Source organism: Sinohyriopsis cumingii, chromosome 6 (assembly GCF_028554795.1).
Source record: "Sinohyriopsis cumingii isolate HCF-2022 chromosome 6, ASM2855479v2, whole genome shotgun sequence".
Taxonomy (NCBI): domain Eukaryota; kingdom Metazoa; phylum Mollusca; class Bivalvia; order Unionida; family Unionidae; genus Sinohyriopsis; species Sinohyriopsis cumingii.
In genome coordinates, this window is record NC_142966.1 from 99,857,928 (window position 1) to 99,875,433 (window position 17,506).

General features: G+C 34.4%; 1 protein-coding gene and 1 long non-coding RNA gene across 3 annotated transcripts in view; one reads left to right on the forward strand and one right to left on the reverse strand.

The window, feature by feature from the left end:
- On the reverse strand, positions 1-6,346 carry LOC149797555 (uncharacterized). Of its 2 annotated transcripts, none has more exons than XR_016421846.1 (4): positions 6,325-6,346; positions 5,355-5,631; positions 2,178-2,311; positions 1-1,804 (listed from the first exon to the last, which is right to left on the reverse strand). It is a non-coding gene; the product is annotated as an uncharacterized LOC149797555 (long non-coding RNA). The 2 variants fall into 2 exon arrangements; XR_016421845.1 differs by having other exon boundaries at positions 2,071-2,311.
- A 2,073-nt stretch (positions 6,347-8,419) lies between these two features.
- LOC149797556 (phospholipid-transporting ATPase VA-like) overlaps positions 8,420-17,506 on the forward strand; it is a 120,316-nt gene continuing 111,229 nt past the window's right edge. The window contains exons 1-4 of the mRNA XM_089962425.1: positions 8,420-8,727; positions 10,993-11,139; positions 13,007-13,412; positions 14,355-14,556. Of these exons, the coding sequence (XP_089818551.1) occupies positions 13,021-13,412; positions 14,355-14,556 (594 nt within the window). The 5' untranslated portion in view covers positions 8,420-8,727; positions 10,993-11,139; positions 13,007-13,020. The remainder of the gene's footprint in view (positions 8,728-10,992; positions 11,140-13,006; positions 13,413-14,354; positions 14,557-17,506) is intronic.

Here is a 17,506-nt window from a genome sequence, read left to right on the forward strand (position 1 = left end):
TTGGTTAGTTAATTCTTTAATTACAACAAGCATTAACAAAATGTTACAAAGTGTTACATGAAGATCTGTCGCAATTTTAGGGCTGCCAACTTGCTGAATGCAGTTTCAAAGTCTAATTTTTCACATCTGTACATGCTGATTCTCATGAAATTCTCTAGAGATGAGATGCAGAGTTTATTTCTGATGTCAGTTTTTATGAGGTTCATCTTACTGAATCCATGTTCACAGTACACAGCACTGACAGGTGACACCAGTAGTCTATCAGCAGTCCCCCCCCCCCTTATGGCTAGCTTCACAAAGCTTGTAGTGAATTGCTTCCTAAATCCCAAGAATGATCACTGAATGCTGTATAAATTTTCTCGACAAACAAAATAGGATCTCCATTCCCACGAATGAAACTTACACGAGTCAACACCGGGCAATATTGGACCGTATATATAAGCATAAATTCACACCCAATTTAGAGATTCTTTCACTCTTGTATTTTGAGAAATAAATAATTATTATTAATTATGCAAAACTGGTTGTTGTTTTTTTTGTGCTATTTCTTGTTTCGGAGTTTAAGTCTCAGCAGCCGTAACACGGATTGATGGCAAAAGGAAAAGATCAATGAGTAAAATGCTGCACTGGCGACAGACATAATTGTGATTGAGATTTTTCCATTTGCTTTGTATTTATACACAGTAGTCGGTACTTCAAAGGTTATCAGTTTTCTATGAAGGTTCAGCAAAACTATTGTACTGGTATATGTAAAAAAAAAAAAAAAAAAAAACCAACAGAAGATTTAGCCATTCAATTAATTGTATTTGTTCTATTCGCGTCTTCAGAAGTCGGTCAGTTGTAGGTATAGTTCGGTAGCATGATTGACTGTATCACACCATACAGTACTCAGCCCAGATGTCAGCATAAGCAGATTATGATGTAACAATGTACTGTAAAGATGGGGTTGTCAATACGAACAAAGGATTGTTTGTGTAACAGACTGATTCCAATGCATTGCTTAGTCAAGTTTGTGGCTTCCTTTCGTTCTCCCTTTTAATTTATCCAGTCCAAATCTATGACTGTATGTACAAATTAAATAACCAAAAAGTCTGTTGCCAAAAAAATCGCCAGAGGGGATATTTTTGTCGCCAATAAGGAAAAAAAATCGCAATTTGCGACATTGGCAAAGCCCAGGACGATCCCTGACATTGTTCCCAATGCTTATTGTGCAGTACTTCCAACATGTAACAATTATAACTCTTTTCTTTATTTCCTTTTTCTAAGAGCAGCATATAAAGCTATATTATATTTAGGTAATTATTCTTATTTTATAAAGTGAGAGGCAATAATAGTACTTGCCTAATATGTGTTGAATCTGCTAACTATATTACAAACTTGCAGGGTTCTTTTAATTGGAAAAATTGGGGTGAGAAAAATAATCTAAGTCAGTGTTTGTACCAAGACAATGAAATCCCAATCTTTGATTGGGATTTTCTTGTCTTTGTGCAAACCCCAATTTAGATTCTATTATTCACACATCATATCACTGGAAAGATCACCCAAGTCTTCCTTGAGTAAAGCCACAGTACTGGCCAAAACAATCTGGGTATTTATCCCTTATATGCCATGCACAGCAGCTTGGAATGACATGTCTGTTGCCAGCACCAAGGTATCCGTTAAGTCCATAAAATAAACTGCCTACAAGCAGCATGCCTTTTACCCCCAGTTGTAATCGTTATCTTCTTCTGCTGCCAGAACAAAATTGCGTATACTTCTGTGCAACAAGTAGCATGACTTCGTCTAAAAGAACCAGGTCGAATTCCTGCAGAAATTATAAAAAATTGTCAGTATAAAATATTCCAAAAAGATAAAAGCATTAAATGTTCTGTGGGAAAATAATGATTCTTCTGTTACGTAATGAAGCAAACATATAATGATAAACAAGTGTTTCAATCAGCTGCTTAATTCACTAATAGTAAATCATAAATAACAAAAATATTAACTCTGGATGGGCAATCGAATCAGATTACAGTCACGAGACTTATGGAAAGTAGAACTACAATGACAATTTACCAAAAAACTACTTACAGGAAGCCTTGAATAGCAGTTTGGCATTATTTGTTTGCAGCACTGCTTTTCATCATCAGCTGGCATTTCACAGCTGTTATTACATATGCACCAACCTGGTGATTCACCTCTTGGTCTTGGATGGTATCATTGTTGCTCCATTGATGAGCCATTTATCACTTCAAAGACTATGTTGGGGTGTTTTTGGCATATTCGAGCCTTAAGTTTATCTTTTCCTTCCTTTGTCATTTTGGCTGTGTTCCTACAAGAAATGAACTCAACAATTTAAAAAAAAATGACCAAAAAAAATCATAAATTTTTAAGTCTTAAAGGAGACCAGAAACCAATGGAAATATTGGATAATAATAAAGGTACTATAGCAGTAAACCTTATTCTGAAGTATCATCTGCGACCGAAATGCCAATATTAAAATATTGGCCTATCTTCTAGGAGCTGAATTTTCGTGACCTTGTATGCAAAATTTCCGCGCCTATTCGGTTACTTTCGGGATGTGACGTCATAGTAGCGACTCCAGCAGCCCAAGTGGGAGTTGCCAGAGTAAAAGACAATACCGTTTTGCGTTGCTTACGGGTGTAATAAAACATTAAGAAAAGCCAGTGGACAACATTTTTTTTTCTTTTCCGAAAGATAAAGGCATACTGAAAGAATGGATACATTATTACAGACGAGTCGATTTCAAAGCAACACCATACAGCCCTATGTGCTCGTTACATTTCTCAAAGGACTGTTATGACAGGGATTCTGAAAAAATGGCAGCTCAAGGATACGCAAATGCTAGGCTTAGACAAAAAGTTGGCTCTGTTCCAGACATAACGTTGAATATTTTAAATCCTGAGAAAAGTGTTGAACGTGCGAGTTACGAAAATAGGCAGAAGGCCGAGTAAGTGACCACAAAATGCAACAATCAATTCACAGATCTTTTATCTACACCAGCAGTGCTAAAAATAAATCGGATAGCCCGACACCCTGGGTCCCTCTGGTTTTAGTTCCGGCCCATCCTGTATTCAAAATGAGGTGCCTGTCAGGCTTGTCGAAACAAAAATTGTTTGCCTGAGGAAACTTTGATCGCGCTGGTGAAATTAGTAAATGTATTTTCAAGATGTTGACATGCATGCCTTAACACGGCACAATCTAAATCAAATCAATACTGTCCAAGGTGAAATTTAGATTTGATTTTAATCAAATGGAGGCTTTGCCAAAAATAATATTCTAAACCTGTCGTGTTTCGAGAAAACACAATTTTCAGTAATCTTATAAAAATTACAAATTTAAAAAAAAAATCATTGTATACATGTAGTATGTATAAACGGTAATCTGTAATGATTGGAACTGATATAAAATTATTCCTTGGGCAATTTAAATAACAGCGATTAAAAGAAAAGAGGTCAAAGTTTCACATTAAATGGCTGACAATAGAAACGGGGGGGGGGGGGGACTATTGACCCAACCCCTTGCCCCAATGTGCGAGTGCCCATGGGACGTACCTTTTCTCCATGTGATACTCCTTATTATTCCCCCAGGACAAGCCCATTTTACATATTCTGGTCAGCTCTGGCTAAATTGCAAAATAGCTAAAGTTTTGATTTAAGTACGCAAACAATAAAGCCGATGTGACCGTTCCGGTGGACTAGTGGTTAGAGGGTCCGCCTCGGATGCGGGAGGTCGTGGGTTCGATTCCCGGCCGAGTCATACGAAAGACTTTTAAAATGGTACTAACAGCTGCCTCGCTTGGCGTTCAGCATTAAGAGGTTAGTGTTAGGACTGGTCGGCCTGGTGTCAGGATAATGTGACTGGGTGGGACATCATGCTACATGTCTGCGGCATGATGCCCCAGTGCTAGACATCACTATAAACTGCCACATTGCAGACATCGTAGCGATATGACTGAAAAATTGTTAAAGCTATGTTAAAAATCAAAATCACATCACATCACAATAAAGCCGATGTGACTGATGAACATATTCCATCCTTGCATTGATCTTGTGAAAATGACTGCCCTTCGGACATACTTCAAAGAAACCCTGTTCGACAGTGTGTGTGTGTGTAAGCACCAGCAATTGATTGCCAAAATAAACGATGCATATTTTGTTGTTACTTACGATGCCATGGACTTCAGGTTTAAGTCTTAATGCATGTAACACTGTTTGCTGAACAAAATATTTATTCAGAATTAGTTCTTTAGGGCCACATATACTGCATGGTATATTTTGTTTTATTCCTTTTAATTTAATTATGGTAATTAAACTTTACATATACGGTCGAGGAATGTCAGGTGTTAACTGGCCGAGTTTCTTTGGCGGAAATGGAGATGCGATTTTTGTTTGCAGAGAAAATTTCAGTGATCATTCATTTAAGTTAATTGGTGACAATTGTATTCTTTTAATTTTGTTATACTATAGTACTGTTGTAGTTGTTTAAAAACATCTGAAATTTACTTGAATAATGTTTAATTTTCACGTTCTATTTACTGAAGAAGAAAAAAAAAAGAAAAAAGATGTTGTGTGATATTAATTATTTCGTCCAGTGCCGGATTTAGACGTGCGTGCGTGTGATTTGAATTTTTAACGTAGCTTTAACAATTTTTCAGTCATATCACAACGATGTCTGCAGTGTGGCAGCTTAGACTGTGGATTGCATACGTTATATCTATTTATAAACGGTTTGGGGTTGGTTTTTTCTTCTTCTGACAAATGAAAATTGACAGACATAATGTAATTATCGGGACTTCGCTGCTAAAAATTTAGAGATATTACGAGATCGAGATGTAGATGAGGAAATACCCCCAAAATCAGGAGGTTTTTCTCCCGGCTTGAGAGTTGACAGGTATGAACTGTCCGGGCTTGTGTAATTTCAGTCAGGGCTTGAGTTTATTTAAGTCACCTGCCCGGGGCCTGTGCCTAAAAAAATTCTTTTAACACTGACCAGTACAGTACATAAACTATTATATCAGACTGCAGATTCAAGTTTTGAATGTACAACCCAAATGTGGTCTCCTTCCGTCTGCCTCGCTCGCCAATGTTTATGTTTGTATTCGAGGACTGGCTAGTATTGCGTCACGGTACCACGTGATATGTCGTCTCATTAAAACTCGGAAAAACTCGGCAATTTACGGAATCGTGGTATCTTCCATGCAATAAAATCACTACCCGCTTACGATATTTAATTTATAAACATGTCAGTCGAATTAAAATCTGTAGAGAATTACATACGTAGAAGGAAAATTTTGATTTCTAGTCTCCTTTAATACAAAAGCTAACTGTAATGGGTAACAAAAACATGTTTACCTTCAACTGATGATCCCTGGCTTCAGCTGTAGTAGCCACTTTTGTCCTGCTGAGTGACGGTCCTTGATTTCCTCTTCCTCTCCTTTGCCTTGTAACTCTTCTGCTGCCCCTACCTGACTCTCTTCCTGTACTTCTACTTGACTCCCTTCCTGTACTTCTACTAGTCTCACTTTCTGTACCCGTTCTAGTAGACTCCCTTCCTCTAATACCTCTTGAAACATCTCTTACTTGATGTTGGTCTGGGCTGTCAGTACTGTTATGAAGTGTTATCAGAAACCTATAATTAAATCATATGTGATAAAAGGCAGAAAAATCACAAGTTTTTCAATTGTAATATGGGGGGGGGGGTGGTTATATTTATTTTTAACTGCACTCTTGTCGAAGCTAATATTTTTATTTTTAATTGCACTTTTGTCGAAGCTAATACTTCTATCACATAACAATGTACCACATGTTTCTAACTGACAAGCCATGAAATGGATATTTATTTAGAATGGAGCTTGCCCACAACACTATTATTATTATTACTGAAGCATAAAAACATACGCAAATCACATCGAGTGTCGGATACGTGAGCCTGAGGTGGTGATGCAAATTTACAAGATAATCAACTTCATTCTGAGCCAAAGAGGCGACTTTAGCGAGATCTTTTAATAGCGGTTCTGAGAGCAATGATACGAATTAACATATTTTTTATTTAGTTTATCTTGCAACGTAACACACAATCTCACAAACACGACAAGTAATGCGGAATGGGAATTTTAAGAATTGCCCCTTAAAGGAACCCCTTATTGTCATGATACTCCATCATATTGCCTTTTTTTGCCTACTTCTTGTAATTTATTATACACAATGAGAAATCTATAATCGATACATATATTGCGCGTGACTATAAAGAACTACGGAGAAGGACAGACGAAGAAATATGAAGAATAAAGCAATAATTACATCAAAAGAAAAACATGTTTACCTCGACTTCCATATTGCTTAACACGCGTCACGTGACACTTGCGACATCGGGTAATATCGGTAAATTCCGTTTCCGCATAATTAATTAGCAATTCGTATAATACGTGACTAGAAAATCATTACATTTTCATTGATTAAACTGACAGTTGTGCACTTTATGAAGCTGAATGACGTGTAATTCCTCATTATTTATACTATACTTTTCATAATATCATTCATTTGCAAGAACAGAAAAAGTCAAAAATCTTAGGTTGTATGCCTTTAATGGTTGTGTTCAGATATAATTTTAGAGGAATTATTTAATTATTCATTAAATTTATTAAGTCTTCATTTACTCTCGATTAACACATTATTGTGAACTCATTGAAAGACATTATGGATTGCATCAAACCGCAACATATTTACATGGTAAATATGTGATGCAATTTTGACTCTGTGAAATTTGTTTGTCTTATGAAGTCTACTGTTCTAAATTAATGAAAATATCTGGTCACAGATTTGGAAATTTCTGCATCCATCCAGTATTCCTCCTTTCACATGAATATTGCAACAATGTAATGTTGTGTTCATTTTTTAAATTGAGCAGAATTGTTTATTCAAAATATTATTCACTGGAATTACAAAGTCAATAATATCTTGGACTTAATATTATTTTGGAATTATAGTGAATTCAGTTGTGGATATTTTGGATTATATTATTGTGATACATTTTAAAAAAAACTGTCAGCACATCACCACAATCCAGGCTATTGGCACATTCAAGATAACAGGCACATCAACACATTCAATACTGGAATTTATTTTGAACAGCCACTAGAATTCAACTAGAACTTCATACATTTCAACTTGTGATAGAACTTATGGGACTATATGAGATTTAATTAATCATACAGTAAGTTCTTTAAACTTTCATGTTGTACGGTATAGTAGGGAAATAATTTATTGATTTTTACAAAACTTTTTGGTTTTTGCTCTTCTCTGTTACTTAGTTTAAAACATATATATATATAGTATATTATTTTCAGTACAAACGTATATGGGTATGTTGTTTTGTGCATGTCTGTGTATGCAAAAGAAAAAGAGACAATGGATTTGTGAGAATTGTGAAATCTGGATGAGTTTAACCTGCTGAGAGGCTTTTCTAATATGTTGCCAGCATTTGAATAGAATAATAGAATCCAGAATGTCTTTTCAGTAATAGAAAAGGGTCAATGAGTCATCTCAACATTATTATGAAGACTCTACCACTATGTTTTAACAGAATTTATTGAGTTTTAGTATTAACTTAAGACATGGATATATTTTGTAGAAATAAGTTTATAATGACACATGAAACAGTTTGAATGAAGGTCCAAACTTTGTGTTAGATTTCAAGAAAATGAATATGGGGTAGGGCTATTAAATAGTTTCTATCACCTTTTCCTATGTATTCTCCTTTCACAGTTATACCTCACATTACTTTAAAAGCATTATTTATTTTTAGCAAATTATGGAAAACTAACGACAATCATATCCTCCCCCATACTCTCCTTAGCATGGTTTCCACCAGATGACCCCTTGGTACATCACCCATTAAACACCCAACGGAAGTATATTTCTTCCTGTGTCACTATTGTAGATATGATCCGGTATAATAACATATTGCAGAGCAATATCAACAATACATAGAAAACTCAAGTTTATATTAATAATTTTATCAAGAAATTCAACTGAGCCTTCCTAAAGCTTTTGTTATATTTCTCATAATTTTGGTTTTGGAACTGATTTTGTTGCAAAGGTTAAAAGAAATAAATTGGGACAAATCATGTCGGAATTATAATAAAATTGTATACTTATAATGTGAAATAAAATATTAGATTTAGCATATAACATTTTCCAATACTTAATTGGCATTGTGAATATAATGTATTGTTTTTGGAACTTTAAAACTGTTTTGCATCCTTCACAACTTATTTCTCTAGAAGTGCAAATAATCAGTGACAGAAGACAAACAGTTTTATTTTCATTTATTGTTACAGTAATTCTTACCATTATTTAAAAAAAATTATTTTAAAAAAATGGTCCAAATAAGTTAAATATCAAGATTCTCCCAAAGGATGATTGAACATTTACTGTTAAAGTAGAATTGCCTATTTATCAAATAGAAAACCCTAATACAACTTATTTACATAAGCAAAAATGTAAAGAAGCTGATTTAATTGTGAAACATATTGTAAAAGTATGTGTTTCATGAAAATGTATGCACATTAAAATAACAAAGAACCACCTCGACACCAGAAACCACATATCCACATAAACTGTACAAGGCTGTACACAATCCCTAAGAGTGTTACTGATGCAGTTATCAAGTTGAGTCATGTGGCTATCACATGCTGAGCAGCAGACCGGATATCTATTATAGTTGGTAAGGATTGATTTTTGTTTTTTTACGGCTTACTGAATGGAAAATGATAATGTGTGAAACGGATTTATTTTTCATGGCATGTAACTTCATTTCACATCTGATAATTTTAAGATTTAGACAAATGTTTCTGACCGTGACTCAATGTTGATCAGTGTAAACAAATATTGTGATTGTGAAATCCTTGAAAGAGGTGCTCTCTAGAAAACGGGGAGTTATGACGCTGTCCAAAAATAGGGCGTAAGACAGTAGATACTCCTCCAATGAATACCAACAAATGTCTTTGTTTTAATTAAAACTGAAGCTATAAATATATTTTTAAAGCCCATTTAAGAGTTTTGGGTTCTATATATTTCCATGAAATAACCAGGGACCACGTTTTTCTGAAAACATAATGCTTTTCCTGGAATTGTACACGCCCACTCGTTTCAGGTAAAGAAATCATGCCAAGTAGCATACAGCTATAATAAACAGTTCAGACTTGATTCTTATATTCGTGGATGCGTCTCCACTAAACTTAAATTAGCTTGATTCGGTTGCAAAAGCTATTACTTTATTATTTATCAATTTATGTCATGTGTCTAACGACGACGGCGGGGTATAAATTGCATCCTATTTTATAAATTCTGTCATTATAGCAGCTACGTGTTTGTTGCTCCACTTTCGCTCATGCTCGTAACAGTGCATGTCCTACATAATATTACAGGCTGAAGTATCCGCCGTTTATTCCAGCTAAAACGAATGCAAGGTCTTACCCAAAAAATTACTCCTAGAGCCTAATTGGCCGTCATTTTAGCGTCTGATTGGATGAGAATGGCACACTGATAGAAATCATTCCATGTCAAATAGACGCTCATAGTTTGTAAGCGAAGAAACAGTTTGTTAACCGGACTGTAATTTTCTGTTGCTTACATTAACAACTATAGGATCACTTTGTGGCCTGCGACATTGTTGCTAGGGTGCATAAATTTCTTTTGATATGAGATTCCATTGACTTGTCACGGCAAGTAAATGATATTCTTATGTTTTTAATTTTTATAACTATCCAAAAATATAGACCTTTGTGATCTTACTGGTGTAATTTAATTACTTTACTGAAGTTTTATGTTGGCAGGTTGCTCAGACAGGCATTCAATTTGTGCGTAAAAATTCTCGAGCACCTTTAAGGATAGGTTCTGTTTTTATTGTTGCAGTCAGCTAGGTCTATTTTTTTATATATCTGTTCTGTTCTTTTTGTTTGTATGTAAATATTCAATTAGACATTTACCACACTATATAGATTTTCTTTTATATTTTATTTTTCTCTCATTTCCTCTCTGTCGTAGACCATGCAGGGATATTACATTTTTGCATCTGTATGAACTATTTGCAACAGGACAAATTAGCATATTTTTGGTTTTTAACTTCTAGATTTGGACAAATAATGGGCATTATACTGTATATTTGCTTATTCTATACATGTCAAGTTCTCCATTTCTATTTTAATGATAATGATGCATGTTTCAGTAGCCTCAAAGTATTGGAGTGGAACAGATAAGCTCAGAGTGATCATAAATAAACATATTGTTATGAATGTTGAATGCTGACAATCAAACAGTCTTGCACATAGTGATATATGGACTTTTGGGACTACATTTCATGGCATCCCAGTACAACCTTCAGTACACCTTTCTCTTGACTGTCATGACTCCATTTTAAAGTTGACATTAGAGATTTATATATCGCACATATGCCATAATAACAAATGTATCAATGTTATGCATCTTTCTTGAAAATTCTAAAGTCAGCATTCAGTGGAAAAGTTGTTCATTAAATGGAGAATATGTTGGTACATAATGGTTGAGCCAAGTGCTATTAGGTAATTATTAAACTGTTGGCATTATGCCATATGTGTGTTCATTGCTTGTGTATATCGGAGCAGTGCTGTAAAATGACCTAGCATATAATTTCCACATTGCTTCTTTTGATTACTATGTTATTTTTGTACCCACAAATGGGTAGAGTGTAAGTTGTCAAAATATCATATTTTCTTATTGGTACACTGGTTGCCCTAGCCAAACCAGATTTACACTACCTATAGTAACTGAAGGTAAAGGTATGTGCTTCATATGGAGAAAATGTTTTCATATTCATGGTGTTGTAACACACTAATTAGTTCAGATATTTTGCTGGAGTTAGCAACAGTTTTTCTTCTTAAATTATCATGTTTTCACTGAGTATTGAAAGTGCATCAATATAATTTCTGGGGTTTTTGTTGTCTCTTTGCAGGTCTCAGTTTACATGGTAGAATATTAGAATTTATTGGTCAGTCATGCTGATAGATGCACCAGCTTGAACCTCATCCAGGTACTCATCCTGATTCAAGTGCTCCACTTTGACCAATAGACTTAGCTTCTGCAAGAGTTGTATATTGTGGTATGTACTTGTTAGAAGTCAAGCAGTTGAAATGCTTCCTTTCTTAAAACAAAATTTCCACTGTTAATATTGTCCTGAAACTCACTGAATCTTCTAGTGGAAATGTCATATATTTTTTAACGTAAATCTTTTAAAATATTAAAAAAATATATTGATTTGTTTATTCTGTACTAATGCTGTAGTTATCACCACTTTATGGCTACATGTTTTATGTGAACACTTTAAAAATGAATGCAAATATTTTGGAACTGGTCAGACTTTGCTAAAGTTTTATAACAAAAACTAAAAAGGAGTGATTGTTTGGATTGTTTGTAACAATTTGTAATTACTATAATGTAACCTAGGTAAAATCAACAATCATAATTAATTGAAATATATTGATTTTGCTGCATTCAATCTGAGTCATTTTGCCAAAATACATTGTGTATTAAAGAAATTAGGAAAATAAACCTTAATGAATTCCATTTTATCCATGTGCACAATTAGTGCCATCTTAATTAATAGATTAAGCATGTGGACCAATCTAAGTCGTACAAGTTTTACAAGTCTTGATTGTTAGAGCACATGTGATTTGGTTCTGTATGGGAACTAAACCAGTCGATTGATTCAGTTAACATGGCTGTCATCATACCTGTTTGGCACTGTTTATCAGAAACAGATGTAATTCAGTTTGTGATGACATGTCATTGTCTCAAGAACTGGAAGAATATATTTGATAAAATACTACTACAGGTAGTTTCAAAGACATGTAAAAAAACATGCCAAATAGATTTACGAGTTTATGATATTGATTTCTTGAAAGTATGTTTTTTAAACTGCCTAACCTCCATACTGTACAGAAAGTAATTGTAGACTGGGTACTTTACTTTGACAACATTTATGATGGGGTGGAAGATCAGCGTGCATTACATTTACTCTTAGATCAGTTATGTTGGTGTGGAAGATCAAATTGCATTACCTTTGAAAACATGGAATTTGCTGTTAACATGTGGAAGTGACGTAGGTTACAAGGACTACCAAATTAAACAACATTGTGTCAAACTTGTTGAGCCTTAATATTAATAAGTAGAATAACAGTCACAAATTATTTTATATCATCCGTAAGTTATGCATGATCCAAATTTACATTACAAACTGGAGACAGTAAGTTGATATTTCTCTACTACATGGTCAGATGATCTGAATCTTATGACCATTATTTCTCATCAGAGGCCATCTGGTAGACATCAACTATCTCAGAAAAAGGCATTAATGCATTTGAATATTGATGCAACAAGATTTGGTGATCTTGTGAAAAAAGCTGCTTGGAAGAGCAAATTGTAAATAATGAACTCATATGCAGGCTTATTGAAGTTACAAATTATGTGTTTTGAATTGTTACGTCAGAGAAGATAAATATTTATATCTGGCTTGTACTGTAGGATCCGATGGAATGTAGCTTAATTTGCAATCCCATATATATAAAGTGACCATTGGTACATAAGGTCATAGCAGTTTCAGTGAATTCTGTGTTTTAGTTAGGTGATGAGCTTCTGTCCCAAGATCTGTCCAAATAATCTAAAAGGGGGTGTGGTGGGGCTGGGTAAGATCAGAGGAATTTTTGGCAGGATTTTTTGTGTGGCTTAGATTTAAATTGTATTTTCCAAGTAATACCTTTAACAGTCTTTCAAGATATCATCAAGGGAAATTTGTTTTACCCCAATTCTCAGTCATGTTGACAGTTGTAAGTAATTTGTTGTCATATCTTAAGAAACATTATGAATACATAAATAAGCATCTCAATGCTTTGATTGTCTGATACAGTACTAGTTAACAATAAATTGTCATTTGTTTTGGACTTCAACTCAAATACTTTGTGTCATTTCAGCTTAACATCACAGGATGGGGAATATATGTAAAAGAAGTAACAAGTCTGGGCCAACTTTTAGGACAGTAGTGCCAAACCATACTGTTCCAGTTCAACCTACCAAGAAAAAAACTCACCCAAACTCGGCATATGCATCAAATAGAATCACAACCACAAAATACTCAATTCTTACATTTATACCAAAGAATTTATTTGAACAGTTTCACAGATTTGCCAATTTGTACTTTATTTTCATTGTGGCACTTAACTGGGTGCCTCAGATTCAAGCTTATGGGAAAGAGATAGCCATGGTGCCTGTGATATTTGTGTTATTAGTGACTGCACTTAAGGATGCATATGAAGATTTTCGGAGATACACGTCCGATAAAAAGATCAACCATAAAAGTTGTAGGATGTTTTCTACAAAGTAAGTATTTTAAAATCTTTTTATGCATGATTTCAAAGTTTACATCTTGAAAACAAAAAAAGAGAAAGAGTGTATTGTTAAAAATGGGTGAAATTCCTCCCTAGAAAAAATGGGGAAATGGCTTGAATATAAGATGGATCAAATGAAGAAATAAAGGTTATACATTCAAACTATCCTTAGAGAGTAAATTTACCAAGCAACCTGTTTTATAACCTGTTTAAAATAGTCACAAGTTTAATGTCCAAGTAATTGAATTATTGTAAACAATGTTCTGATATCACTAGTGGGTAACCATCTGTCTTTCCAATGAGAATGGGTGGTATTTTTAACTTTAAAAAAATGATTGTTTAGAGTTGGTTTAACTTGCTTTAAACTTGTCATTTCTAACTCATAAATCAGCTATATTTTTAAACCAATTCTTTGTCACTGTTTTGTATTATTTGATCTACATCCATTCAACAGTGATTGCTTTTGTTTCTCTGCTAAGGCATCATTTACTAAAATTTCATTTATAGTTCTATCCTTGAACATTTATGAAAAACACTGTAATTGCAATAAATACAGAAGAATAAATACTACATAGAAACCAGATGGATTTTGAGTTCAGAAGTGGGCAGTGGAACTCGTCAGTTAGAATGATGCTGTGTCCTCGATGTATTAAAAGATCTGTCAACCATGGGCAGATGGGGATTTGTGTCTAGTTTATGCACTGTACAAATATTTAAAAGTAGAAGCTAGAATTTATCATTGAACTCATTCCACACAGAATCTATAATGTGGATGGGACAATATTATTGAATTGTGCTGTTTTCCTTCATCTTCTTGATTTAATAGGAACAGACTGTAACTTTCATCATAGTACCTATCTCTTTAAAACATTCATTTATATGCAACATTTTGATTTTCGTTATGGCTTTCAAATGCTTCTGTTTTTCTTTCCAGAGAGGGACATTTTATACATGCAGAATGGAAAGATATCCACCCTGGAGATTTTATTCATTTATCTTGTAATGAAGAGATTCCTGCAGACATTTTGCTCTTAAAATCCAGTGATAGTCAAGGTACCTGTAACATAGAAACTAGCAGCCTTGATGGGGAAACAAATCTCAAACAGAGACAGTGTGTACAGGGGATAAATTATGGGGTGAGTATCACAGCTTTGTTTATTAACGTCTTACAACATTACGCAGGAGCTCTTATTGTAATCACTCTTTCTGACTGTCAGTCTGTTTGTCAGCCCATTCACACTTCTTGTAACCACCAAGGCTCTGTAAACTAAAGGCAATACAAGTTTCTGATGGTGAGAAATTTAAATAATACCAATCTAAATCTCTGTGCTGTTGCTTAAAGAGTATTGCCTTGAAGTTGCTGATATCCACTAGGGGTGGGTGTGTTTCCAGTTGTATAAATGTTGTCAGGGACTATAGTTTTAAACAAATAATGAGGAAAATAGATTATGGAAAAATTCCTTTTAGATTTTAATAAGAGCCATGTCCAGAATGGAAAAATTCCATATTTTATCCCTTTTCAGGAAGACTCTTACCATCCAGTTTTGGTGCACCTGTCAACATGCCATCTTGGATTCTTAGCTTATGATAATTGCATGCATCATTCACTGCCTCATTTTCTATGTAAATTTTCTCAAAATGAAACTGTACATGTTATGAAACATGCCAGTATTTCAGTCTCACCATCCTACATCATATGCATTTGGATTACTCAGGGATTTTGATCATTATAATACAAGTCACATGGGTCATGTATGCGCATTTGCTCATTTTTAATTAAATATCCATTTTTCTTTTAAAATTTAACACTAATTTTCTTTAACCGAAGTCTATTTAATCCTGATTATTAAATGCTCTGCACCTTAACTGTCACCAAGAAACTTCCAGACAAAAATTATCTATCGCTATGAACTTTTTCAGTGGTGGCCATATAGTAAACTTTGGTCAAAATAAGAGCACATCAAGTGGAATCATCACAATGAAGGCGTAGTACAGATTTATTTATCCATATGCATAGCTTTCATTGTGACATCACAGCGCACAACATCACACCTTTACAGTCATTTCATCCAAAAATGTCTACTGGTACATATTTTAACATTGATTTTGCGGTATGCACCTCTCAGGGCATCTAAATGATGACCTTCCAAAGGAATATGGATGCATAATGAATCCAGATACAGTGAATATTTGCCACTTAAAGGTATGTAGAATCAAGTTATAAAAAAATGACACGCATTACTGAAATAGTCGGTGTTGAATGCCTACATGACCCATGTGACTTGTACTGTAGTCTCACCTGGTTGAAAGATTTTGTTGACGTGCTTGAGGATATAGGATCTTCTCAGATGAGAATATTAGATGAGATAAATAGCTCCTACTTAAGTGGAAAAATTAAATTGCCTATTCTAGTGACAGATGATAGTGACAGATGATAAACTATTTATACTTATTTGTAATTATGGTGATGTAATCTAGGCACTCCTATCAGTTGGAACAAATTACAATAAATATTTTCTAATGTGCTCATGCCGAGTCCTTTGGCCGAAATAATGGAGAGTAAGGGCACATAAACCTTAAGTAAGGGACTGACCATTTAAAAACCATCAAAACTATGCCGTTTAAATTAATTTTTGTAGATAAAACTGGACCATAGCTATTTACTGACAATGAACTGAAGCATTACAGTGGATATAAGGACGAACTAGATCCTTCTTTCCAACATAACTGGCATATTGCCACAAATGCCACTTGAATGCATCTATTTTTAGAACAAGGGATTTTCTTAATATGTCCACTCACTTTCTAGCTTCACTACAACAATGCAGAAAAGATTGCAGATTTTCACTTTTAATACTTATTTACCTACTTCTAATAATGTCATGTATTGGTTAGATAGTATTTGCTTCAATGCCTTTTACATACTTTGACAAAAAATGAGTGATGAAAGAAAACAACCTTGACCTTAGTCTGATAAATCACACACACACATACACCCAACCTGTGTTGATACTGATGGATGATTGTGAGTCTGAATTCACCTATTCATTTAATTGAGGAAATGCTTGCAGACAGTCTGCATCACATCTGTATACACAACCCTATGTCCTTTAGCCATTTTGAGTTTTGTGGCTAGATACACCTCTTAACAAATACTGGTAAGTGCGTGCGTCTACACTATACACTGGAGTGTTCTGGACAGATTGGTTTGCAGTAAAATTGCACATTTTAATGAAAAGGAGACATTAGACCCACAAATCATCCATTAGCATCAACACAGTTTTGGGTAGCTGATTTATGTGACTACCCTGACCGTAACAGCTTTTCAAATCCAACAACATTTCTTTGTCCCATATTTTATTTGTCTGATCTAAATATTATTCTAAATCTTCTATCATGTAATATTTATACTTTGCTTTTTTTATGAATTATATATATTTCTGACTAAAACAGCTGTCTAATGAAGAGACACTTTCTCAGTTACATGTCAGTGTCCACCATTATTATCCCTCGACATGTTGCTTAAGGTATCATACTGTTTTTATTATGAAACGAAATGCAACTATGGAAGTTAAAATCTTCAGATTTAGAAAGTGCATTCACTGATTTGTTTATTAATCACAAATAGTTTGTTTAAATTTTTGATGTCTCAAGTTTAAAAACGCACAGTGGTATGTTTTCATTATCAAATGATAACTTGCAGTAGTCAGGCAGTGACAACAAATGATAATTTGTAGGGGAAAGAGGTCAGTAGTCAGGCAGTGACAACAAATGATAACTTGTAGGGGAAAGAGGTAATGGTCAACCATGTATTAAAATGCATGACTGTGAATGTGCCAAAGTTTTGTTTTGTTTACATAATTTATATTAACATCTGCATAAAATACATTTCACCTGGGGCTTAACAGACTGATACTGGGCTTGAAGGGGCATTTTGAGTTCAGTAAAATACAGTCAGTCATCTTATGTCTGAAACATCACAGCATGAAGTGGTCATCCCTCTGCTAAGAGGAGAAAGCAAAGCTTACAGCAACTTAGTCAACAACATTGCCTAGTAACCTGACCACTGCTCATGCTAGGAATCAT